Source organism: Schistocerca americana, chromosome 11, assembly GCF_021461395.2.
Source record: "Schistocerca americana isolate TAMUIC-IGC-003095 chromosome 11, iqSchAmer2.1, whole genome shotgun sequence".
In the NCBI taxonomy this organism is placed as follows: domain Eukaryota; kingdom Metazoa; phylum Arthropoda; class Insecta; order Orthoptera; family Acrididae; genus Schistocerca; species Schistocerca americana.
In genome coordinates this window covers 187994274-188019808 of record NC_060129.1, presented here as the reverse complement: position 1 = coordinate 188019808, position 25535 = coordinate 187994274, and the positions used below count along the sequence as shown (strand labels likewise).

Genomic DNA, 25535 nt, shown 5'->3' with positions numbered 1-25535 from the left:
AAACTGAAGTATACAGTTGTCAATATGTAAATAATCCCAAAAATCCCACTGAAACCCAATTCAACCCACTCGTTTGGTTTCCAAAAAAATACTGGGTTTATTCCTAACCCTGCTGCAGTCTGAATGTTGACCTATGGACTTTGTTCACCATTGCTCTTGAGGATTATTGATATTTTGAATGAAACTGTCATATAACTAGAATTTCCAATTTCTTGGACTTGACCCACATTGCTCTCAGCCCCTCATATAGTGAATTGCTGTAATTAATTATTGTGTTTAGTGTCATCTTTCTTAGCACAGTCACTACTGAAAAAAAAGTTCTATTTTTCTAAATCTTTGGGAAAATGTGCACAGTGTTGTTGTTTAAAATAGCTGAAGGAGGGTGGTAGTTTATAGGGCATTAATTTTAATCAGAGCTAACTGTCTGTATTTTAGCTAAGCTGTATCTAATACAACCCTGAAAAATACTACCACTTTTATCCTCTATCTAAAAAAAAAAGAAATACTCGTTTCCTCGTCGGGTTTTGACCGTCGGATGACGACATAAATTATGGCCGCACTTAATATCTGAATCTAAGTGGTAGTATAGCTGGGATGCCACACAGAGACTTGCTTCAAAATAGAAACATAGACACTAAATTCCCCCTCCCCCCTCCCAATTAGTGTTTCCTTTTCGTGTCATAATTTGTTTCCCTCTTACGTGTGCAGGGGATAGCGGCAAAGGCGAACGGGGAGCCGTGCTGCGACTGGGTGGGTGACGGCGGTGCGGGCCACTTTGTGAAGATGGTGCACAACGGGATCGAGTACGGTGACATGCAGCTCATCTGCGAGGCCTACGACCTGATGCGGCTCGCGCTCAAGATGGACCACCAGGAGATGAGTGACGTGAGTACTGCCCCGCGCTGTACTGCTGTGGGGCCTGACTTACAGTTCTGCCCCAAAGGCAGGTGTTGAAAGTGTGCAATTTTCCTCAAGTTTTGTTTCCATTATCAGACATCTCGTAGCAGTCTCCGTGCTGCCTTACCTTTTCGTACGTCAAACTGATCATCCTGTAACAGATCCGGCACTTGGTATTCCATCCTTGTGTGGGTTATTTGTCGAGCAATTGGGATATGCGAACTGTTAAGTTCCCGCATTTATCTGCCCTCGTTACCTTCGGGATTGTGTGAATGATACTTGTTCTGAAGTCTGATGCTGTGACTCCTATTTCAGAGATTGCACATGTGAACTGTATAATCTTTTGGTTGTCATTTACCTCAACCTTCTCTTTCTCTTTGCCATGTGGCTCTAATTCCATCTCCTGTGGCAACATCTTGATCTTAGTACAGTATGTGCACCCTTCATCTTCAGTTTTTTGTGGGATGTATTTCAATTTCTGTCTTTCTCTGTAGTTTTCACCCTCTGGCGCTACCAAATTTCTCTCCTTGATGATGCTGTGAAGAACCCTCTCAGCTCTTATCAGTTGTGTTAGTCTGTTGGTCGTTTTTGGAATAACGGTGCTGGGAGGCAGCCCAACAACTAACACAAAAGAGATGAATCGGCATGAAATTTACACAATGAGAGACAGTTACTACTTGCAGTACTGCAATTAAAGCACAGATTCTTGATGAATCTAGAGTGGTGCCATGAACAGTCTTCCCTGTAGCGTAAGAAAAATACAGTGCTATGCACAAATACTGAAATAAAAAAAATGTGTTTTGTATCTTATTGTGTCCATGGAAATTTTTAGTGTCTGATTTTGTAGCAAACTTGGTGCTTAACAAAAAGTCAGTTGAAACTTCCTGGCAGATTAAAACTGTGTGCCCGACCGAGACTCGAACTCGGGACCTTTGCCTTTCGCGGGCAAGTGCTCTACCAACTGAGCTACCGAAGCACGACTCACGCCCGGTACTCACAGCTTTACTTCTGCCAGTACCTCGTCTTTCTTTCAGGAGTGCTAGTTCTGCTTGTTTCGCAGGAGAGCTTCTGTAAAGTTTGGAAGGTAGGAGACGAGGTACTGGCAGAAGTAAAGCTGTGAGTACCGAGCGTGAGTCGTGCTTCGGTAGCTCAGTTGGTAGAGCACTTGCCCGCGAAAGGCAAAGGTCCCGAGTTCGAGTCTCGGTCGGGCACACAGTTTTAATCTGCCAGGAAGTTTCATATCAGCGCACACTCCGCTGCAGAGTGAAAATCTCATTCTAAAAAGTCAGTTGTTCGATTATTACACACATATATATTTACTAGAAGTCACTATTAGGTTGCACTGATATCATGAAATTTCTGTTGTTGCCAATGAAGTAGTCCGTCCACTAAATCTTGATGATTAGTGCATATATATTTGAGATGTCGTGCAGGATGCAAGAAATTACTGCCTCTTCCTATGATTGCACGCAAAAGTGATGCTTATGAAGGAATATAGCATTTACTACACACATTGTTGACACGCAAGTAAAAATTACGCGTTGTTTTTATGTGAGATCTTAAACATAAGCACGCTCGAGCTAGATTGAAACAAAAGTCGTTAAAAAAATTTAATATTCTCTGGACATTGTTCTTATGTTACAAAGATAATCTTAAAAGCCTATCTCTGCAGTCTTCTGTGGCAATGCACAGATTTCTTATTACTAATGAGTAAAAGAAAACATTATTACAAATTAATAACTAGAAAAATAAAAAGGTTTGAGAGCTACGTGTTTAAGTATTGCAAACAGTCCACTTAATTTTAAGCATCCTTCTATAGCACCAAATATTTCAGTACTATTTTCCAATTTTCCCATTGTCTACGTTCACTACCATACAATGTTGTGCTCCAAATATACATTTGCAGAAATTTCTTTCACTAACTAATACCCATATTTGACACTAATAGACCTCTTTTGGCCAGGAATTTCCTCTTTGCTTTTGCTAGTCTGCTTTTTGTAAGGTAGCAGAATTCCATAATTTGACATTGCTTCTCTGCAGCATAACGTAAGTTATATATTTTTCTCTGTACTTGGACTAAACATGTGTAAGCAATGTGTCTTGTCTCATAGTGTACAAAATATTTATAGACCCATCGTATTATGTATAAAGGTATGGCAGACTTGATAATGACAAAATATAAAAGGTGAAACTGATAATCTTGTTCACCTCATTACTTTTGTCTTTCTTCAGTTCTTTCTCAATCTATTCTGTACTCGTTCTACCGGTGACCAGTAAATTTATCCCAAAACCTGTGCCTCCTTGCCAGTCAAACACAGTGAAAATTTCATCCACCACCACGATTCAAACTGGCATACATCAGTTGGACATGTCAGTATGGACGTGCTGTAGTGGCCTGAGCCACAGATATGGCATTAATGGTTCCAGAGATTAGCTTTCACATATAGACCAATGAACACGATGGGGGACTTCTACTTTATAATATGTATGGATGGTTCCAAGGTGCTCTGCCATTCACTGGTAGATGGCTATGGCATCATTCTAACAATGGGGAATTAGTATAATTCATCATAGTTCAGTCATCTTACATGGAACATCTATAAATTATCTACAAGTGGCTTCTCAAAAAGTTTTGCACAGCCGTCTCTGATTTTTTTGTATTTTTTGCGGGAGGAGAATGAAATTTTTTGTGAACATACTTGAAACATTTAGCTATACATTGAGCCCACTCAGTGTTGCCTCCGTCAGCCGTGACGCATCTGCCCCATGATGTAAATGCACTTTGGTAAAATTCTGGAGATTGACTTTTTTACCATCGCTTGACACAGGAAATAAGGTCTTTCTCACTATAAAATGTTTTAGCGTGCAGGTGAGCCTTCAGACAACCAGAGGTAAAAATCGGACGGAGCCAAGTCCGGACAGTAGGGAGGATGAGGAACAATTTTCCAACCCATTTTCCTGATTTTTCTGTGTGTCATAAGGGCTGTGTGCAGTTTGGCATTGTCACGGTGTAGTCTGATGAGCTGACCCTGAAGCTGTGGTCTGTTGGTCTTGATGGCACATCACAGCTTGTCCAATGACAAACAGTAACGGTCTAGGTTAATTGTGGACCCCGGGGGGGAGGGGGGGGGGGGGATATAGCGAGGGCAAGTTGGCAAATCCACAGAACTTATAAGCTGTGTGGTTAATTATTAAAATGGAACAAATGTATAATAGTGGCCGGTAGTACCTGTGAGAGTCAAGTGAGAATGAAGTGGTTTCTGTGACAGTACAGGAAGCTCTTGTCTCGGTCGATCAGGTTGTCTGCCAGTTGTATTTCCACAGCTTCCTCGGACACTGAATCTGTGTAAGGTGAGGCTGTGGCCAGTATGTTGACTTCCATTAATGAAGTTACCGATGAAATAGTGTTCAGCCACTGCAGATTTGTGGGGCTGTGCAAGGTGGTTGTATCCCTGGTGTTAGACGTACTGTACCCGTGCACAATGGGTGTCTTTTCTGTGTAAAGTTTACCTCACCGACACAAATTCTTACAAAGGCGTCTGACTGCTCGGCAGATCCAGATAGCGATTCGCAGATAGTGCTTCAATTTTTTTACGTCGGCCTCACATTTCTCGTTCTTCCTTTTTGATCGCATAAGATTCCAAGACAGCAGCACAAAAATATGGGGGCCACTCCAAAAGAAACGCACAATTTTCTTATAAAAATAGAATTTATGTTCTGTGCACCTTACATTATTACAGTACGTTCGTATGTTCTCGAGAACTTACATGCCATTCTTCCTCCCCATCTCCATTAGTTTAAACTGGATTATGCCACTGTGGAACTGAGGGCTGTACAATGGGGGACACAAAATAACAGGAATTGAAAAGCTGCACATAGTGTACTTGCAGTACCAGGTTGCGCCACCAGAGGGCCGTCGTAGAATCTCTCTCGAGAGTTATTCTTCCGGCCACCGCCATCTGACAGCGACTAGTGTCGTTTCTCTGGCAGTTCTGCGAGTGTGCGTACAGTGCAGACGTGGCATGAGAAAATGCGTACTACTTACGAAAAATGTGCGGCTGTGAAATTTTGTTGTCTACTCTGCAAGAATGAAGTGGAAATTGTGGTGACGATGCAAACATCGTGCAAAGAACGTGTTCTTAGTAAAACTCGAGTGTACGAATGGTTTTCTCAGTTTAAAAAGGGAGAAATAGCCATTGAAAAGATTGGCCCCATTCTGGTTGGCCTTCAGTTGCTTCGTCAGGTGAATGAAGATTGACACAGGACAATTGACAGTCTCGAAGACTTGTGTGGGTGGTCCTGGAGCTCAATTCAGGGCATTTTGACCGTTAGTTTGGGAATGTGAAGAGTGGCAGAAAAGTTTATGGTGCAACTTCTCACAGGACATCTATTATGGTGTTCTGCTAAGTCAGTGTACTGCCATTTGAGAGGATGACTGTTCAAAGTCCCCATCTGGCCATCCAAATGAAAGGTTTTCTTGCAATCTCCTTGAATGGCTTCAAGAGGAAGCTGGGACGTGCTTTCAAAGTTTGGTTCATGTTGTGTATACACTGATGAGCCCAAATGTTAGGACCACTGTCTGCCGTGAGACGGAATACTGCCTTGTGACACTACGGACGGAGGACACTGTAAGGAAAGTGCACAGGGTATGACAGGATGAATGGTCAATATTCTGGCACCCTTATTTTATTGTGCTGATCGTTCCTCCGTACATAGGTCGGTGTCGACAAAATATTTTCCCATTTGTAGGAGAAAGTTGGTGATTGGAATTTCGTGAGAAGATTCCGTCACAACGCAAAACGCCTTTCTTTTAATGATGTCCAGCCCAAATCCTGTATCATTTCAGTGACACACCGTCCCATATTTTGCGACAATACAAAACGTGCCGCCCTTCTTTGAACTTTTTCGATGTACTGCTTCAGTCCTATCTGGTAAGGATCCCACACCGTGCAGCAGTATCCTAAAAGAGGACAGACAAGCGTAGTGTAGGCAGTCTCCTTTGCAGGTCTGTTACATTTTCTAAGTGCCCTGCCAATGAAATGCTGTCTTTGGTTAGTCTTCCCCACAATATTTTCTGTGTTCCTTCCAGTTTAAGTTGTTCATAATTGTAATTCCTAGGTATTTAGTTGAATTTATGACCTTTGGAGCTTACTGATTTATCGTGTAACAGAAGTTTAACGGATTCCTTTTAGCTCTCGTGGATGACTTCACTCTTTTTGTTATTTAGGGTCAACTGCCAGTTATCGCACCATACAGATATTTTTTCTAAATTGTTTTGCAATTTGTTTTGCTCTTCTGATGACTTTATTAGTCGATAAACGACAGCGTCATCTGCAGAAACCCAAACGGCTGCTCCGATTTTCTCCCAAATTGTTTATATAGATAAGGCACAGCAAAGGGCCTATAACACTACCTTGGGGAATCCGAGAAATCACTTCTGTTTTTACTCAATGACTTTCCATCAATTACTGCGAACTGTGACCTCTCTGCTAGATAATCACAAATCCAGTCATGTAACTGACATGATATTCCATAAGCATGCAATTTCACTACAAGCCACTTGTGTGGTACAGTGTCATAAGTCTTCTAGAAATACAGAATCAATCTGAAATTCATTGTCAATAGCACTCAACACTTGATGTGAATAAAGAGCTAGTTTGTTCAATTGGCATGAGAGCAGTACGGAGATATAAAACTATCTCTGTTGTCAGACACTGTAAGAAAGGTTTTGTGCATCATGAAGAGATTTACTGTTGAAATTCCTAGTGTATATGTCCCAAGAAAAGTTGGCCAGACAATTGGCAAAGATATTACTTCCTCCCACATAACATCTTACAGAATTCCCATGATGGGAAAATCTGAGAAGGTTAGCTTATGCGGACGTTTACTGACAAGCATTTGCAATTGCAACAGGGAATTAGGGGAACGCACTGTAACGCGGCTTGAACAGTATGGACATAGACAGCAGTGAATTGAAATATTGTAAAAATGTCATTAAATTATTGACAGAATAAATGATAATTAATTGAAACCCTCAGCTGCCGACAGGCGGTGTTGATATACCTCTTATGGGAATCGTCACCTTAGTTGGCGTGAGTAATGAGTGGATGGGCAAATATCTATTAGGAACATTACATATGTTGATTGTGGACAGTTTGGAATGTGGGTCTCACGGGAAGAGTGCAAGGGATAAGTCCCTGCAGTTGCGCTGTTCATCTGTGTCCTTGATGCCTCAGATGGATGGAGCGTCTGCCATGTAAGCAGGAGATCCCAGGTTCGAGTCCCGGTCGGGGCACACATTTTCAGCTGTCCCCATCAAGGTATAACACCACCACCTGTCAGCAGCTGGGAGTTTCAATTAATTATCATTTATTCCAGAGAAGCTGCATGGTCATCAGTTGTATCTGTTCTTTTGGGAACAGTTACTATCTTCGTATTTACTGACAGAAGTTTGAAGTAGTGTGTATGCAGCTCCCACTCACGTTTGAACACTGAACTGCATACAATAGCAAAAACTGTCAAGAGATTGTTTGAGTAAAGATAGGCAGTGCCTTGTAATTCAAAATGTTACACGACCATCCCAACGTGCAAATACAAAGCTTACATCCCTAATCAAAGACACAGATATTTTGTTCATAGCTTAAGTACTTTAGTGACTTTGTTTGATAACTTAGTTGTTAATAGTTTACTGTGTTTTTTAAATAATGGGTTTACTTCATGGAAAGGGAAGAATGCAGTATTCTTAATTGCATTTGTTCCCTATCTTTTTGTAATCTGAAGGAAAAATCATTAATGAATTGGAGATTTGTAACAAGTAAAGTAAAGTAAATCAACCTATTCCTGTGCTGCAGGTGTTAGCTGAGTGGAACAAAGGGGAGCTGGACTCCTTCCTGATTGAAATAACGAGGGACATCCTCAAGTTCAAGGACAAGGATGGTTAGTATCACTGCATTTAGATTCTGTATTTTTTCCACAATCTACATTAATAGCAACAATGTATATTGTTGATATTCCTACATGGATTTTCCATCGTGTTTAATAGAAAAAATATGGAGGGCATCACTCGAACTTAAGTGTCCACAGTACCAAATGAAGGTGTCACATTGTTTAATGTGTTGATTGGAAACCATTTCCAGCATCTTCAAAATGCAGGTCATATAGTGCCTAAAGTGCTTTCATCACTTATATGATCTCTGCACAATGTAGGAACAGGCAGAAGGCAGAGGGGCTGGATTTAGTGAGTAGCGGGAACTATTTTCCATTTTGTTTTTGGCCTGTCTCACATTTATGTTATTTGACTGGGAGCATTGTTGTGTTGAAGAAGATAACACTGTGATTTCTCCTATACAGGTAATCTTTTTTTGCAGTGCATTATGGAATCATTTTACCACTTGAAGACAGTATGTGTATAGAATAAAAAAATTAATTATATGAATATAATAGAGGGAAACATTCCACGTGGGAAAAATATATCTAGAATAAAATAATTATGTAGTTGAGGCATTGAGGTGTGGCATATCCATAAACAAGATTGAAGAGCTCTGTGTGTGTGTGTGTGTGTGTGTGTGTGTGTGTGTGTGTGTGTTGGGGGGGGGGTCGTATGATGTGCTTGTGCGTATTAATTAAGGAATCTCAAGAATATCTGTCTGCTAGGTGTCACTTCTGTAGGGACTACAAATACAAGATCTGAATTAGAACACCCCCCCCCCCCCCCCCCCCACACACACACACATGTGCTTGCGCATTTAAGTAGTTGTTAATCCTGTGTACTGTAGGTGCATACCGTAAGAAATACTAACATGTGGTAGAACGCACCATGCACTGCTCAGTGGTTTGGTTTGTAGATTGCAGATGTAGCTATAATACAGATCGAGCTTATTCTTCAGTGATCAGTTGATTTTTATTTATTTATCATTTGGTAATGACAGCAGAATTAAGAAATACATGTACTTCGCAATTATACATTTGAGGATTTAGAAATAAAGCTAAATTCTGAAAATTAATAATTTAGTAATAGTAACAAAGAGAACATTTAAACTATAAAATTAAAATAATTCATTTAATCAGTTAAACATGTAGTGAATGAAGCCAATTTATAGCAGAGGGAGCAACATCAATAAGCCACTAAATAGTCCTGGAGGCTTTCCCAAAGGCTCTCTCTGGTAACATGCTGAATGGTTCGTTCTGTGGCCGCACAGTTGCAGGCTGGAGAGTTTCGGAGTCCCCACTTGTGTAACACGGCATTGCAGCTGGCGTGACTGGTTCTTGTCCTGTTCAGTTCTGTCCATTCACTTCACTTCTTTTCAGATTAAATCATGATAGGGTGGCAGATGGCTGCATTGGTATTGTACAGCTGAGAAAAGATTTGATCAGTATAGGCTGGAGGGGGGGCTGCCTTTAAGGGAAGTTGAATTAAAAGGTATAGTTTATTCCTGATTCAAAATACAAATGTGCTCACCCAGATTGGTTTGTGAAGTCTTACTCATGGCAGGAATAAAATGATGAGAATTTTAATGCTGGAACGAAGTCCAAGAAAAACTGAGTGGGAAAGGAATTGTTATTGCTAGCTGAGAGGTGAGATAGTGTCCAGCTCGGGCCAGTGCTCCAGGAAGTGACCAGCAGTTAACATTTGACCTTTCTCCCACACATTGGCTACTGAGAACAAATGTGTAGGCAAGTAGCCAGTGGGTCACATTCCCCGGTAACTAGACTTGGAAATTAGGAAAAGGGGAGCCTTTTACTGGTTAATGAACGGAAATCGAGTGGAAGTATGAAGGGGGCTTGGAACTGAGGCCAGTTGAAAAAGGCAATAAAAGACCACACATTAAAAGTGTGAGAAAATGTATGGGACACTTCAGGCACAGGCAGGAGAATATAGAAATTTCTCCCTAAAATAAGGAGTGAATAAAAATGGGATTCTTAATCTGGTGAGTGGATTGGTACTGGCCAGAATGCTACATTTCTACAGAAGACAGACGAATTATAGCTGTGCGTGAAGCAGTGTGGGCACACAGGAACACACACTGTGGAACTGCACACTGTATGAAGATGTGGCGGGTGACGGATGTTGGATATTAAGGATTTTGCATCCCAAAGCAGCAGTAAGGAGCGAGTCGACCTGGCGTATGTCGGATCATACTGCAGCTGCAGTATCTAGGAAGGCAAAGGGAGATTCTAAGAGGCACTCGACCACACGCCAGCGTGTTCCCGTCCGAGCTAAACAACACACTCCACAGGTGGAGAGAAGACAACTGAGGTCAGTGACCGCCGAATAGCATAGTGTCCCAAGAATCTACATTGCGCTGGTGCAAGTGGTGGAAGTGTGGACTTTGAGGTAACACTGATGGTGGAATTGCTCGCTGTAGTGGAAATGCTTCCGACTTGCTGCCCGACATCTTAGGACGCCAGGCGACAGTGGCTGTTGACTGGGATAGTATGAAGGTGGATCCAGTAGCAGAAATAACCATCTACAGGTTAAACGAAGCAAGATAAATGAACAAATACAGAACATATTCTGTAGTACTAGTAATTGGGTAACGTGTTAAGGGTTTTATTGTAGCGTAGTAGTAGTAGTAGTAGTAGTAGTAGTAGTAGTAGTAGTAGTATTATTTTAAAAATTAAGTAGCAGAAATAAATAGGTGTTTTATAATTTATTACTATCCAAGGAAATGTGATTTATATGGCCTATTTTAGATTTTCAGATAATAGGCTGTAATTATGAAGAATAAACAAAATACGAGGGTTGGAACTTTAATAGTGGCAACTATTTATTTACAGCTAATACAAAATAGATCGTGTATCAAATTTTCACTGACCTTCAAAGTAGTCACCAGCATTGTGTATAACCCATTGCCAGCGATGTGGAAGTCGTAGGATACTCTTAGCAGTGCCAGTTGTGTTGACAGTTCGAGCTGCACGGTCGTATCGCCCGGCGAATTTATAGCAGTTCTGAAGCGAATGCCGTGAAGTGTTTCCTTCAGTTTAGAAATAGAGTTGAACTCGTGAGGGCTTAAGTGGGGGGGAGTGCAGTAGGTGGTACAGCACTTAGCAGCCCCATCAGTCAAACAAATAACAGCTTGCACTGTACGTGCTTGAGCATTGTCCTGCAAGATGATGGTCAGGTCCTGCAGAAAGTGTCATCTGTTCTGTCTCTGTGCTGTTCATTTTTGGAACACAACCTACGACCAGCTTAGAAGTGATGACACTTTCTGCAGGACCTGACCATCATTTTGCAGGACAATGTTCAAGCACGTACAGTGCAAGCTGTTACTGGTTTGTTTGACTGATGGGGCTGCTAAGTGCTGTACCACCTACTGCACTCCCCCCACGTGAGCCCTCGTGAGTTCAAATCGGTTTCTTAACTGAAGGAAACACTTCACGCCATTCGCTTCAGAACCGCTACAAATTTGTTCGGCAATAGACCACGCCGCTCGAACTGCCAACACAACTGGCACTGTTAAGAGTATCCTACGACTTCCAAGTCGCCAGCAACGGGTTATACACAATACTGGTGATTACTTTGAAGGTCAGTAAAACTTTGAAACACGTTTCTATTTTGTACGAGCTGTAAATAAATAGTTGCCACTATTAAAGTTCCATCCCTCGTAAATAAAAATTCCTCATTAGCAAACAAGTGTTGCTGAAGTGATGATCCTACTCGGTATGAAGGCCACAACGAATTGTACTTAAACATTACGTGGGAATTATGAAATGGGAAATTGAAAATGAATTTTTTTTAATACCATTCAGACTGGCTAGGCAGATGCACAATATACATATTGTTTCTTCTTCATTATTTGTAACTTGAAACAGGTTCGTACCTGGTGGAGAAGATCCTGGACTCTGCCGGTCAGAAGGGTACGGGCAAGTGGACGGCGATAGCCGCACTGGAGTACGGGATGCCCGTCACGCTGATCGGGGAGGCGGTGTTCGCGAGGTGCCTCTCGTCCCTGAAGGCGGAGCGTGTGGAGGCGTCGAAGCTCCTTAGCGGACCCATCAAGAAGCCCATCCTCAAGGACAAGGCACTCTTCCTGGAGGACATCAGGCAGGTCAGTGGGCAACATTGAACGCTTTTAAGTTTTACGTTAGAGCCGGGAAGTGTTGTCGGAGGTGGACTTCCTAGGAGTGCTGCATTCGGTGGAGGGACAGCCCAGAGTTAAAGGCCCTGGGGCAGAGCTGTCCCAGGTGATGTATTGCAGAACTGCATTTACCAGAAAGCATTTCGAAAATTTTTGGAAGTGGTTTTAAGTAGTGAAAGTCAACATTCTTAGAACAGTTGATACTGAGTGATGTTTTTCAAATGGGTAGTAGCCAGTCTTGAGTCTATGACTTGATTTGCCAGTTAGCACTTTGTAGCAGAGTTGTCAAGGGAGGGGGGGGGGGGGGCACAGGTGCAGATCTTTATGTAGGTCCAGAAGACTTGTATATCTCAGATTAAGGCCGTAGTACCAACCTCCACACTATTTTCGTGTACCACTGCTTACAGTGAAAGTAAATAGAGTGTGGCTCAACATTCCCTGTCAAACCACAAGTCTGGGTTTTCTCTATTGTACTCTGATATTATGGAATAAAAGTATTCAGCAGGTGTTTGACACTTTTCCACACGGTTGTAAATTATGGCAGTCAGCTGTTTCAGAACTGCTCATACAGAGTGGCATTTTTCACACAGATAGTAACTAGGTTCAAGGCTGCACCTTGAAATGTGGGTTAACTCCACACAGCAGAGGTTTGGAGGTATGGCTTATGAGTGGTCTGATAGGCTTCCGTAAGACTCGACTACACGAGACTAAGGAAGTCGTACCAAACTTTACAAAATTTTCACGTTATAGTGCATATGACAATGGGGAATCAACAGAGGGCACAGCTTTACAATATTGTCAACCTCTCCTCGAAATACATTTTCCTGATTGCTCTAAACACATTTTTCGTATTTAATAACTTTCAACATCACACTAGTTTTGGACGATGGAGAACAAAATGAAGAAGCCTGACGTCCTAAGACAACAAAATGAGAATTGGAGAAAGCATTTCGGGAGCCCCAGGAAAACAAAGCAATGGGCTATGACAGAATACAATCTGAGACAATGAAAGTCTTTGGTCCAAATTCAATAGCCAACTGGACTGAGGTAGTAAACAGAATTTATTACACAGGAATTTGACTCCAAGGTCTACTTAAGATCATTATAGTTCTTTTACCAAGTGCAATATAAAAAAATGCAATGAGTATAGGACAATTATATTTATCAGTCACATCATAATGAATCATACTGAGGAGAGCGGTAATGAAAATTGAGTTAAATGCGTGGGAGGACCAGTTTGGATTCAGAAACGGTAAAGGATGATGACTGGAGAGGCAATGATGGAAAATAAAAAAAAAGAGTTGTATATTTGTCTCGTCAACTGGGAAAAGACTGAAATGCATTGATGAGAATTTTAAAAGATGTGGGTAGAGACTGGAAAGATAGATGGTTAATAAGGGAGATAGGTACAAAGCAAAAAGTAACAGACTAGGGAATGAGAGGAGATGAAAGAAATGAACATTGGAAATGGTATAGGGCTAGGGTGCTCACTGTCAGCAAAGCCATTCAACATATAAGGAGAATAAGGTAAGGCCTTAGAGGGTGCAAGAGGCATTGAAATTAGAGTAGAAAGGATAAAAGCTATAAAATATGTGAATGATCAAGCAATGCGGGGGTGGAATCATAAGAGGTGCTGCAGATAATGTTCAGGAGGCAGCAAGGAGTGTGGAATCAAATATAGGAAAGATAAAATTGGCAAGAATAAGCAAGAAGGAAGCACAAGTTAACACATTCTCATGCAGATAAAAGATAGAACAAGTAAAATATTTTGTTTACCTGAGAAGTTTAGGATCGTGGAACAAAAGCTGTACAGAAGAAATGAAGAGGAGGAGGATATTCGTGGGAAAGAGAGTATGTGATGAAAAGGTGAAGCAATCACTAACAGGCAGCAGAAGAATTCAAATTGAGCAGAGAAGAAGAATTGCTGAATGTTACATGTGGAGTATAGTGCTATACAGCAGTGAATGCTGGACATTTAAAGAGAAAGAGAGGAGTTACTTAGACAGTTCTGAAATGTGGCTATGGAGAAGAATGCTTAAGATGAAGTGAACTGACACTTAAGAATGGGGTGAAGTGGATTGACATTTAAGAATGAAGAGAACAGATGAAGATAGAAGATTATTGAAAGGTACCAGAAAGAGAAAATAATCTTGACTGGGACATACATTGTGTATGAATTGTCTGCAACAAGGAATTACAGAGGCAAAAGTGGAAGGAATGAGAGGAAGTGGACTGGAACAGTGGACAACAATAAAACAGGACAAAATACAAACAGTTGGAGGAAGATGCTTGGAATAGGACATGATGGAGGATCTCCAATTGAAATCTATCATAAGACAGATACACCAAAGAACTACTTCCAGGCCTTAGCACTTGTTAACTATCATATTACAACTGCTAATACAGTTGTGGCAGTTGCAACTGCTTTTATTTACTCTTCATTTGATGCTTGTTGTCCTCAGTGTCATCGTAGTGTGTTGCTACACTGGCTGAAAAAATGGCTGTGGATTCTGACACTGAGTACTGCAAACTATGTAACCGAAAGGTGCACAGTTGTGTTTCACAGTACTGTTCGCAACCCCCCAATAATACACAGTTATATGGCCACTGCACTATTGTTTCACTTTCGATAAGCCTCATTATTAGTTTGCGTGCGAATCCTCCTTATACTGCTACAATAGTTTCCTGTTGAACATCTACGAGCAGTAAATGCCTAACTACAAAGTTCACAGTTCTTGAAGAATACACAGGTTCATATGGAGCAGACACTGTCACTATTTTTACACAGGGTCCAATAGTGTAACAATTGTTCCACACTTAATTTGAAGCATTGTTGTTGTTTTTCTAAGCAACACAGATTCCTCATCTAAAACTCTGCCGTGGACTGATTGTCTCGTGACCAAAAACCGGGCCCTTATATATCCTCACAATAATAGTTACTGAAACTTCACATTGTTCGAAGTTAAATTTACAGAAATTGGAATTAAAACTTAACTCATATTAAATTAACTGAATACATTGAAAAACTGGTTCTTTTTAACAGTTTCTCCCACTGCAAGGGTAAAGCTGAATTATGTGTTTAAATCATGAAATTAACAAATATAAGTACACAAACAATACTTTTGACAAAACTGTTAATTACTTTGTAATTAATAAAGGGCTGGCTTTGCTAACATGTTTTCGAATAGAGCCAAATAAATACTTAGTTTACTAGCATTTCATCTTCCAAATGTTTACAATTATTTCAGAATTTACATTTGTTTACCAGGTGTACTGGTATGAAATAAGCGTTTTTTTGTGAAAATGAAACACTAATTTTGAATTGAAAAGTAAAAACATTTTATTCAAAGTACTGACCATTGCTTTCTATACATTTTGACCACCTTTCTGGCAATTTGTGGACACCACACCAATAGAAATGTTCGTCTTTTTAAGCAAACCAATCAGACACCCAATTTTCGACTTCTTCGTAGGAATCGAAGTGTTCCTCAGCCAATGCGTGTCCCATTGATGAATACAAATGGTAGTCGGAAGGGGCCAAGTCTGGTGAATACGGCGGGTGGGGTAGCAGCTCCCAGCCAAGTGTTTTTGATTGTATCCTGAACCAGTTTTGCTTTGTGTGCAGGTGTATTGTTGTGCAAAAAAATTACTTTGCCATGTCTTCTGGCCCATTCTGGTCTTTTTTCAATCAATGCATAGTTCAAACTGATCATTTGTTGTCTGTAGCAATTAGTATTCACAGTTTCACCAGGTTTTAGAAGCACATGATACATCACACCTTTCTGATCCCATCAAACACAGAGCATTGTCTTCTTGCCGAATCAATCTGGTTTTGCAGATGATGTTGACGGTTGTCCCGGATTAACCCATTATTTTTCCCATTTAGGATTCTTAAAGTAAATCCATTTTTCATCACCAGTAACAATTCGATGCAAAATTGATTTTCTTTCATGTCTTTGAAGCAAAATTTGACAAATGGTTTTTCAGTTTTCCATCTTTCATTCAATTCATGTGGCACCCATTTTCCACACTTTTGGATCTTTCCCATAGCTTTCAAACGGCTAGAAATTGTTTGTTATGCAACATTTAGCATTGCTGCCATTTGCCTCTGACTCAAAGTATCATCTTCATCCAATATTGCTCGCAAATCGACACCTTCGAACTTCTTTGGTGGTCTTCCACGTTCTTCATTTCTTACATCAAGATCATTATTTCTGAACCGTTGAAACCATCTTTTGCATGTTGCTTCTGATAGAGCACCATCACCATATGCCTCGACAAGCATTCGATGCGACTCTGCAGCACTTTTTTTTTTTCAAATGAAAACAAAAAATTAATGCTTTCCGCAAATCATCACTTTCTGGTACAAAATTCGACATTGTTAACATGATGAAAACATATGATGTTGTTTGTTCCATGACTTGATGTATACTAAATATCTTTGACAGATGTCATACCAACCAAACAAAGAAAAAAAATTAAGGCTCATTCACAACAAATGTTCCCTATTGACACATTTGTATCTTAACGCACATTTCATACTGGTACACCTGGTATATGTCAACAATAGAATTTAAGTTACGAAAAAATTACTGATTTTGCCCTATGATGAAAGATACTAAATAGTAATAGTCAAAATGAATTATAAAATCAATTACATACATAAAACTAAGCACAAAAGATGATCTGGTGTTATCTTATTTAAAACTGTGGGCCAGCCTTTCTCTTCTATGAAAATGTAGATTGTATTCACGAATGTTAATGGTAATTAGTCAAAATTGAAAAAGAAAGAAAAAAAAAAAAAATGAACTTTAAGGAGGCAGATGGCAAAATGAGGGGAATTAAAATTATCCCAGCTTGCTTTGTCACACAGTGCTTTAAAATCACGTGCAGAGCGGCGCACTGTAATCTCAAAAACAACACTGTGTGGTTAACTTGGCTCTTACATGTAAGCTTACAGCCACTGCCTTTGTCAGAAAGAGAGAAACGCACACCATTCATTTGTACAAGCAAGTGCACACGTGACCGCCAGCTCTGGCAGCTCGGGTATGTGTGAGTTCCTATTAATTGTGCCTGTCTGCAACTTAACGTGTCATCTTTATAGTAAGTAGCAATTTCTTCTCGTACATTGTTGATATTTGTATGTAGAGTTTCCGTTGTAGCTCAGTTAGGTGACTTTGGTCCTCAGAACTCGATGACTAAAGACATAGATAAAAATATTCCTGACATCAAAATTGTATTACAACAGCACATAATGGGACTGGCAACTTATCTATACAGATAGATACCGCACCTGATGAAAACAAAACACTCCACCTAGCAAATACGTACTGGGCCTGTCAAATCACATCATGCCTTACTTACTTATCCGTGGCTTGGGCGTTACTGACCATATGCCTGCTCCACACTCCTACATCGTACCCAGTTGGGAGCCTCCTGCCACGACTCACCTGCTCCTAGTCCCATATCCTCGGTGTCCTTGTCAATAGTGCCCTTCCATCTTGTCCGCGGTTGTCCGAGGTACCTCCTTCCAGCTACAGCTCCCAGAAACACATCATGGGGTATCCTCCCTTCATTCATCCTTGCTGCATGTCCAGCTCAGGTCAGCAGCCTCCTTCTAATCGTATTTATAATGTCAGGCTGTGCATAAAGCTCTTTTAATTCTTGTATGGTTTTTAAAAAAAAAAAAAAAAATTCTCCATTCCCTGTTTGTGAATCTGTCACAGGACCATATATTTTTCGGAGCATTTTTCGTTCAAAGACAAGTAGTTTCTCTTGGTCTGTTCTCCTAAAGGAGAAGCTTTCACAACCGTACATAACCACTGGCATAATCATACTTTGGTAAAGCCTGATCTTAAAACTTCTTGACAGGGATCGTTCCTTCAGCACATCGTGAAGGATAAAGTATGCTCTGTTGCCTTCAATAATTCTTGCATTTATTTCAGTTTCTGCATTTATTTCAGTTTCACAGTGATGCTGATCACTGCAGAGACTACCAAGGTATTTGAAAGTATTTGACCTTTTGAATCGGAGACTGTCCACCATGAGCAGGTCCCCATCTCTCATTGACTCGCTCGGGACCGTGTATTCTGTCTTATCTTCACTGACTTGCAGGCCTGCCCTACTGGCAATCTTGCAGTATGAGCCTGCCATTCTTCTGAGCCCTTCTCTGCTACCGCTGATTAGGATTATATCATCTGTGTATGCCAGTAGAGTCATTGATGTGTTACGAATGGTGGGCTCCATGTGGTTCCCAAGTCGTGCAGCGACCGTAAACCATAAAATTACCAGATATTCCGCAACCAGTCTCAAAATTGTGTTTTATTTATTCACTTTTGCAAATCGATTTCAATTGATTAGCAGCCATCATCGGTGCTTTCAACCAATATGTGCCCTGAGTAGTACTACTGCTGAAGACAGTACTACTGCTCAGGGCACATGGCTGGAAAAAGTGTATAGACACCCCAGGGTGCCATTTTGAAGAACACTAGATGTTTGTACTTTCGTTTTCAATAAATTGTTCTTTACGGATTTATTCGACTTATTTTTTCTGCACGTCCTTGACGTACTGTAGAGCCCCACTTCTACACTTTTGAGAGACTTAAAAGTGTAAAGGGTGCGCGCGCCTGCTGAATAGAGCATCCGTGTGGTTTGTCAAGAAACCTAACCGCCCATTTGTAAACACTACTTCAAGGCCTGTACCATGCCAGCATCATTTTATGTCAATTATTTCAGTTTTTTCTCCACAAACATTGTTTCCTGATGGATGAATCACAGGACAATAACAAGATGGTTAACTCACACTCGTGTGAATTAACTTTTTGAACAAACGAAATTTGATGGGAGTGATAAAAAATGTTTCAAATGGTCGGAAAACATTAATTCCAGGAATGTAAAAGGTGGGTTCTACTATACAGGGTGATTCAAAAAGAATACCACAACTTTAGGAATTTAAAACTCTGCAACGACAAAAGGCAGAGCTAAGCACTATCTGTCGGCGAATTAAGGGAGCTATAAAGTTTCATTTAGTTGTACATTTGTTCGCTTGAGGCGCTGTTGACTAGGCGTCAGCATCAGTTGATGCTAAGATGGTGACCGCTCAACAGAAAGCTTTTTGTGTTATTGAGTACAGCAGAAGTGAATCGACGACAGTTGTTCAGCGTGCATTTCGAACGAAGTATGGTGTTAAACCTCCTGATAGGTGGTGTATTAAACGTTGGTATAAACAGTTTACAGAGAATGGGTGTTTGTGCAAAGGGAAAAGTTCTGGACGGCCGAGAACGAGTGATGAAAATGTAGCACGCATCCAGCAAGCATTTGTTCGCAGCCCAGGAAAATCGACTCGCAGAGCTAGCAGAGAGCTGCAAATTCCACAATCAACTGTATGGAGAGTCCACATTGGCACTTATCTGTCCGTAACTACCTGAACGTCAACTACCCGAGGCGATGGATCGGCCGCCAGGCAGCCCGTGACAGAGCACTTCATCACTGGCCTCCAAGAAGCCCTGATCTTACCCCCTGCGATTTTTTCTTACGGGGGTATGTTAAGGATATGGTGTTTCGGCCACCTCTCCCAGCCACCATTGATGATTTGAAACGAGAAATAACAGCAGCTATCCAAACTGTTACGCCTGATATGCTACAGAGTGTGTGGAACGAGTTGGAGTATCGGGTTGATATTGCTCGAGTGTCTGGAGGGGGCCATATTGAACATCTCTGAACTTGTTTTTGAGTGAAAAAAAACCTTTTTAAGTACTCTTTGTAATGATGTATAACAGAAGGTTATATTATGTTTCTTTCATTAAATACACATTTTTAAAGTTGTGGTATTCTTTTTAAATCACCCTGTATTTTAAACAGGAGTGGTTCTGTAATACTCAGTAGTACATACACTCCCGAAATTACCTATTCACCATTTGATTAAGAAAGAAGAGTAAAGATCAGTCTGAAGGAAGTTGTGAATCTGATTGAGATGTAACACTTTGTTTTCAAAGTGTTTGTTGACAATTATTGCAGTTACATTGTGACTGAGGTTTGGATCTACTTCCAGACTTAAATTAATTTCTATTAAGATTTTCTACTTGGAATTGAATTTTGAGTGCACTAAAGGCAACTAGTTCAAATACATCAGTGAAACAAGTCATTCACATGTTTTTCTTCTTTCTTTTAAGGATCTGTGATATTTTCTTGGGCTACTGGGAATAGTTTTGATGAGCTATAGGATTACCACATCTGACATGTCTTCCAGTTTTGAAGTTCCCCGTATTCTGCTGAGACTGGATCAAAGCTGCTGCGATTGTGTGTGTACTCTTCAGTGAACTAACATGGCTGAATTTGTAGCTTATTTCTCCATGACTGGTGATATAGATTTTGGTGAAACTGTGTCAAGAGATATACAATGGTAAATTATTGCACAAATTCCACATACCTGTAACACTGCTAACACAGTTTTGTGAACAGGTGATTGCCTTCCATAACTAGCTCAGCAGATGACGAAGAGATTGATGAAATGTATGATGAGATAAAAGAAATTATTCAGATAGTGAAGGGAGATGAAAATTTAATAGTCATGGGTGACCGGAACTTGATAGTAGGAAAAGGGAGAGAAGGAATGAAAGAGGAAGCCGCCTGTTAGAATTTTGCACAGAGCATAACTTAATCATAGCCAACACTTACTTCAAGAATCATAAAAGAAGGTTGTATACATGGGAAAATCCTGGAGATACTAGAAGGTATGAGATAGATTATATAATGTTAAGACAGAGATTTAGGAACCAGGTTTTAAATTGTAAGACATTTCCAGGGGCAGATGTGGACTCTGACCACAATCTATTGGTTATGAACTGTAGATTAAAACTGAAGAAACTGCAAAAAGGTAGGAGTTTGAGGAGATGGGACCTGGATAAACTGAAAGAACCAGAGGTTGTAGAGAGCTTCAGGGAGAGCACCAGGGAACAATTGACAAGAATGGGGGAAAGAAATACAGTAGAAGAAGAATGGGTAGCTCTGAGGGATGAAATAGTGAATGTAGCAGAGGGGTTCAAGTAGGTAAAAAGATGAGGGCTAACACAAATCCTTGGGTAACAGAAGAGATATTGAATTTAATTGATGAAAGGAGAAAATATAAAAATGCAATAAATGAAGCGGGCAAAAAGGAATACAAACGTTTCAAAAATGAGATCGACAGGAAGTGCAAAATGGCTAAGCAGGAATGGCTAGAGGACAAATGTAAGGATGTAGAGGCGCATATCACTAGGAGTAAGATAGATACTGCCGACAGGAAAATTAGAGAGACCTTTGGAGAAAGGAGAACCACTTATATGAATATCAGGAGCTCAGATGGAAACCCAGTTCTAAGCAAAGAAGGGAAAGCAGAAAGGTGGAAGGAGTGTATAGAGGGTTTATATAGGGGCGATGTTCTTGAGGACAATATTGTAGAACTGGAGGAGAATGTAGATGAAGGTACAGGAGATATGATACTGTGTGAACAGTTTGACAGAGCACTGAAAGACCTGAGTCGAAACAAGGCCAGGTGTTTACAGATATGAAAATTACTGAACAATCAGTTTAATGAGGCGCGGCAGCAGAATACTAACACAAATTCTTTACAGATGAATGGAAAAACTGGTAGAAGCCGACCTCAGGGAAGATCAGTTTTGATTCCATAGAAATGTTGGAACACGTGAGGCAATATTGACCCTATGACACCGTAGAAAATAGATTAAGGAAAGGCAAACCTATGTTTCTCACATTTGTAGACTTAGAGAAAGCTTTTGACAATGTTGACAGGAAAACTCTTTCAAATTCTGAAGGTGGCAGGGGTCAAATACAGGGAGCAAATTGGTACTTACAATTCGTGCAGAAACCAGATGGCAGAGACTAGGGGGCACAAAAGGGGAGCAGTGGTTGGGAAGGGAGTGTGACAGGTTTGTAGCCTATCCCCAATGCTACTCAATCTGTATATTTAGCAAGCAGTAAAGGAAACAATAGAAAAATTCGGAGTAGGAATTAAAATCCATGGAGAAGAAATAATAACTTTGAGGTTCGCCAATGACATTGTAATTCTTTCAGAGACAGCAAAGGACTTGGAAGAGCAGTTGAATGGAGTTGACAGTGTCTTGAAAGGAGGATATAAGATGAATATCAACAGAAGCAAAACGAGGATAATGGAATGTAGTCTATTAAGTCGGGTGATACTGTGGGAATTAGATTAGGAAATGAGACGCTTAAAGTGGTGAATGAGTTTTGCTATTTGGGGAGCAAAATAACTGATGGTGGTCGAAGTAGAGAGGATATAAAATGTAGACTGGCAATGGCAAGGAAAGCGTTTCTGAAGAAGATAAATTTGTTAACATCAAGTATAGATTTAAGTGTCAGGAAGTCGTTTCTGAAAGTATTTGTGTGGAGTGTGGCCATGTATGGAAGTGAAACGTGGGTGATAAATAGTTTGAACAAGAAGAGAATAGAAGCTTTTGAAACGTGGTGCTACAGAAGAATGCTGAAGATTAGATGGGTAGATCACATAACTAATGAGGAGGTATTGAATAGAATTGGAGAGAAGTTTGTGGCCCAACTTGACCAGAAGAAGGGATCGGTTGGTAGGACATGTTCTGAGGCATCAAGGGATCACCAATTTAGTATTGGAGGGCAGTGTTGAGGGTAAAAATCGTAGAGGGAGACGAAGAGATGAATACACTAAGCAGATTCAGAAGGATGTAGGCTGCAGTAGGTACTGGGAGATGAAGAAGCTTGCACAGGATAGGGTAGTATGGAGAGCGGCATCATACCAGTCTCTGGACTGAAGACCACAGCAACAACAACAACAGGCTGTATTAACCTATTATGATACAAGCAGTGCCGCACAAGGCCTGCTGCCCTGACTATTTGATAAGGGTGCAAACACTGGACCAGCATCCTAGAGTTGGTCGCTCTAGTGTCTTCTGTGTGATCTCCTTTACAGGTGGTCTGCACTCTCACAACCCTTCCAGTGAATCAGTCTTCCATTCACCAGCCCTACATGTACACTATGTGATACGAATGACCTTAAACAAATGTATGCCAAGCAGGTAAATGTGAGATGAGATCTATATCTACATCTATACTCTGCAAATGACTGTGAAGTGTGTGGGAGAGGGTACATCCCATAGTACCAGTTATTAGGGTTTCTGCCCATTCTGTTCACATGTGGAGTGGGGAAAGAATTATTGTTTTAATGTCTCTGTACATGCAGAAGTTATTCTAAATTTATCCTCACAATCCCTATGTGAGCGGCATGTAGGGGGTTATAGTATATTTCTAGAGTTATCGTTTAAAGCCGTTTTTCAAGAACTGCTCACAGATTTTCTTGGGATAGTTTACGTCTGCCAGTTCAATTTCTTCACCATCTCTGTGACACTCTCTCATGGATCAAACAAAGCTGTCACCATATGTGCTGCCCTTCTCTGTATACATTCAGTATGACCTGTCAGTATCATCTGGTACGAGTCTCTCTCATACATAAGCAGTATTCTAGACCCAGTCACACGAGTGATTTGTAGACTAGTTGCACTTTCCCATTATTTTACCAATAAACTGAAGTCTACCACCTGCTTTATGCATGACTGAGCCTATGTGATAATTCCATTTCACGTCCCTACGAAGTGTTACACCCAGGTGTTTGTAGGAGCTGGTCGATCCCAACAGTGACTCATTGATATTAGTCATAAGATATTACATATTTTGTGAAGTTCACAATTTTACATTTCTGAACATTTAAAGCAAGTTTCCAAATTTTGCACAATTTTAAAAATCTCGTCGAGATATGACTGAATATTTATGCAACTTCTTTCAGACAGTACTTCATTATAGATAATGCATAATCCGCAAAATGTCCGAGGCTGCTAATAGTAGTGTCTGCTAGGTTGTTAATATTTACATCTACATGGTTACTCTGCAATTCACACTTAAGTGCCTGGCAGAGGGTTCATCGAACCATTTCGTACTACTTCTCTACCATTTCACTCTCGAATGGTGCGCGCGAAAAAGGAACACCTAAACCTTTCTGTTCGAGCTCTGACTTCTCTTATTTTATTATGATGATCATTTCTCCCTGCGTAGGTGGGTGTCAACAAAATATTTTCACGTTTGGAAGAGAAAGTTGGTGATTGAAATTTTGTAAATAGATCTTGCCGCAAAGAGAACCACCTTTGTTTCAGTGACTGTCACCCCAACTCGCTTATATCAGTGACACTCTCACCCCTATTGCGCGATAACACGAAACGAGCTGCCCTTTTTTGCACTTTTTCAATGTCCTCCGTCAATCCTACCTGGTAAGGATCCCACACCGCGCAGCAATATTTCAGCAGTGGATGGACAAGTGTAATGTGGCTGTCACTTTAGTGGGTTTGTCGAATCTTCTAACTGTTCTGCCAACAAAGTGCAGTCTTTGTTTCGCCTTCCCCACAATATTATCTATATGGTCTTTCCAATTTAAGTTGCTCCTAATAATAATTCCTAGGTATTTAGTCAAATTGACAGCCCTTAGATTTGTGCGATTTATCGTATACCCAAAATTTATCGGATTTCTTTTACTACCCGTGTGGATGACCTCGCACTTTCCTTTGTTTATTGACAATTGCCACCTTTCGTACCATACAGAAATTCTCTCTAGATAATTTTGTAATTGGAGTTGACTGTCTGATGATTTTACTAGACGGTAAATTACAGCATCATCTGCAAACAATCTAGGGGGGCTGCTCAGATTATCACCTAGATCGTTTATGTAAATCAGGAACAGAAGAGGGCCTATGACACTACCTTGCGGAACGCCAGAAATCACTTCTGTTCTACTCGATGATTACCGTCTATCACTACGAACAGTGACCTCCCTGAGAGGAAATCACGAATCCAGTCACACAACTGAGACGATACTCCGTACAAACGCAATTTGATTAATAGTCGCTTGTGAGGAACGGTATCGAGATGAAGAGCGAGGGTCCCGACAAACTTCCCACGGGCACACCCGAGGTTACATCTGATGTGACTCTTCGTCTGAGATAACATACTCTGTCCTCCCTATCGTAAAGTCCTCAGTCCAGCTACAAACAGATCTTTGCATTAATCCAGTTGTACTATCAGGTAAAGCTGTGTACAGAGAATTGCTTAGACGCGTTCTTCTTTGCAGGCCCTGTACGCGTCTAAAATAGTGTCGTACGCGCAAGGCTTCATGCTGCTGCGAGAGGCAGCCAAAGTGCACAACTGGGACCTGAACTACGGAGCCATCGCCCTGATGTGGCGCGGCGGCTGCATCATCAGGAGGTGAGTGTGGAGAGCGGGGCAGTGCGGCTCGACACGCTTACTCGCAAATGTAGGTGGTCTTGTGAAAGTTGTTCGGGGCAGTCTTTTGTTTCTACCTGTAATCTGGGATGGCTCACTGTTTCCTCCCACATTGAGTCACAGAGAAAGTTTGTTCTATTACTTTGTGGGGTAAAGGATGTAGCGATACAGTGATAGTAAGATAAAAATGCCTTGTCACATCGTAAGGGTACTGACAAGGGAACCTCCCCATTGCACCCCCCTCAG

The 25535-nt window shown here is 40.9% G+C and overlaps 1 protein-coding gene across 1 annotated transcript in view; it reads left to right on the top strand.

The window, feature by feature from the left end:
• The window catches only part of LOC124553815 (6-phosphogluconate dehydrogenase, decarboxylating), a 137679-nt gene that overhangs the window by 98654 nt on the left and 13490 nt on the right, over positions 1–25535 (top strand). Inside the window, exons 4-7 of the mRNA XM_047127799.1 lie at positions 709–885; positions 7749–7833; positions 11710–11945; positions 25138–25271. Coding sequence (XP_046983755.1) covers positions 709–885; positions 7749–7833; positions 11710–11945; positions 25138–25271 — 632 coding nt within the window. The remainder of the gene's footprint in view (positions 1–708; positions 886–7748; positions 7834–11709; positions 11946–25137; positions 25272–25535) is intronic.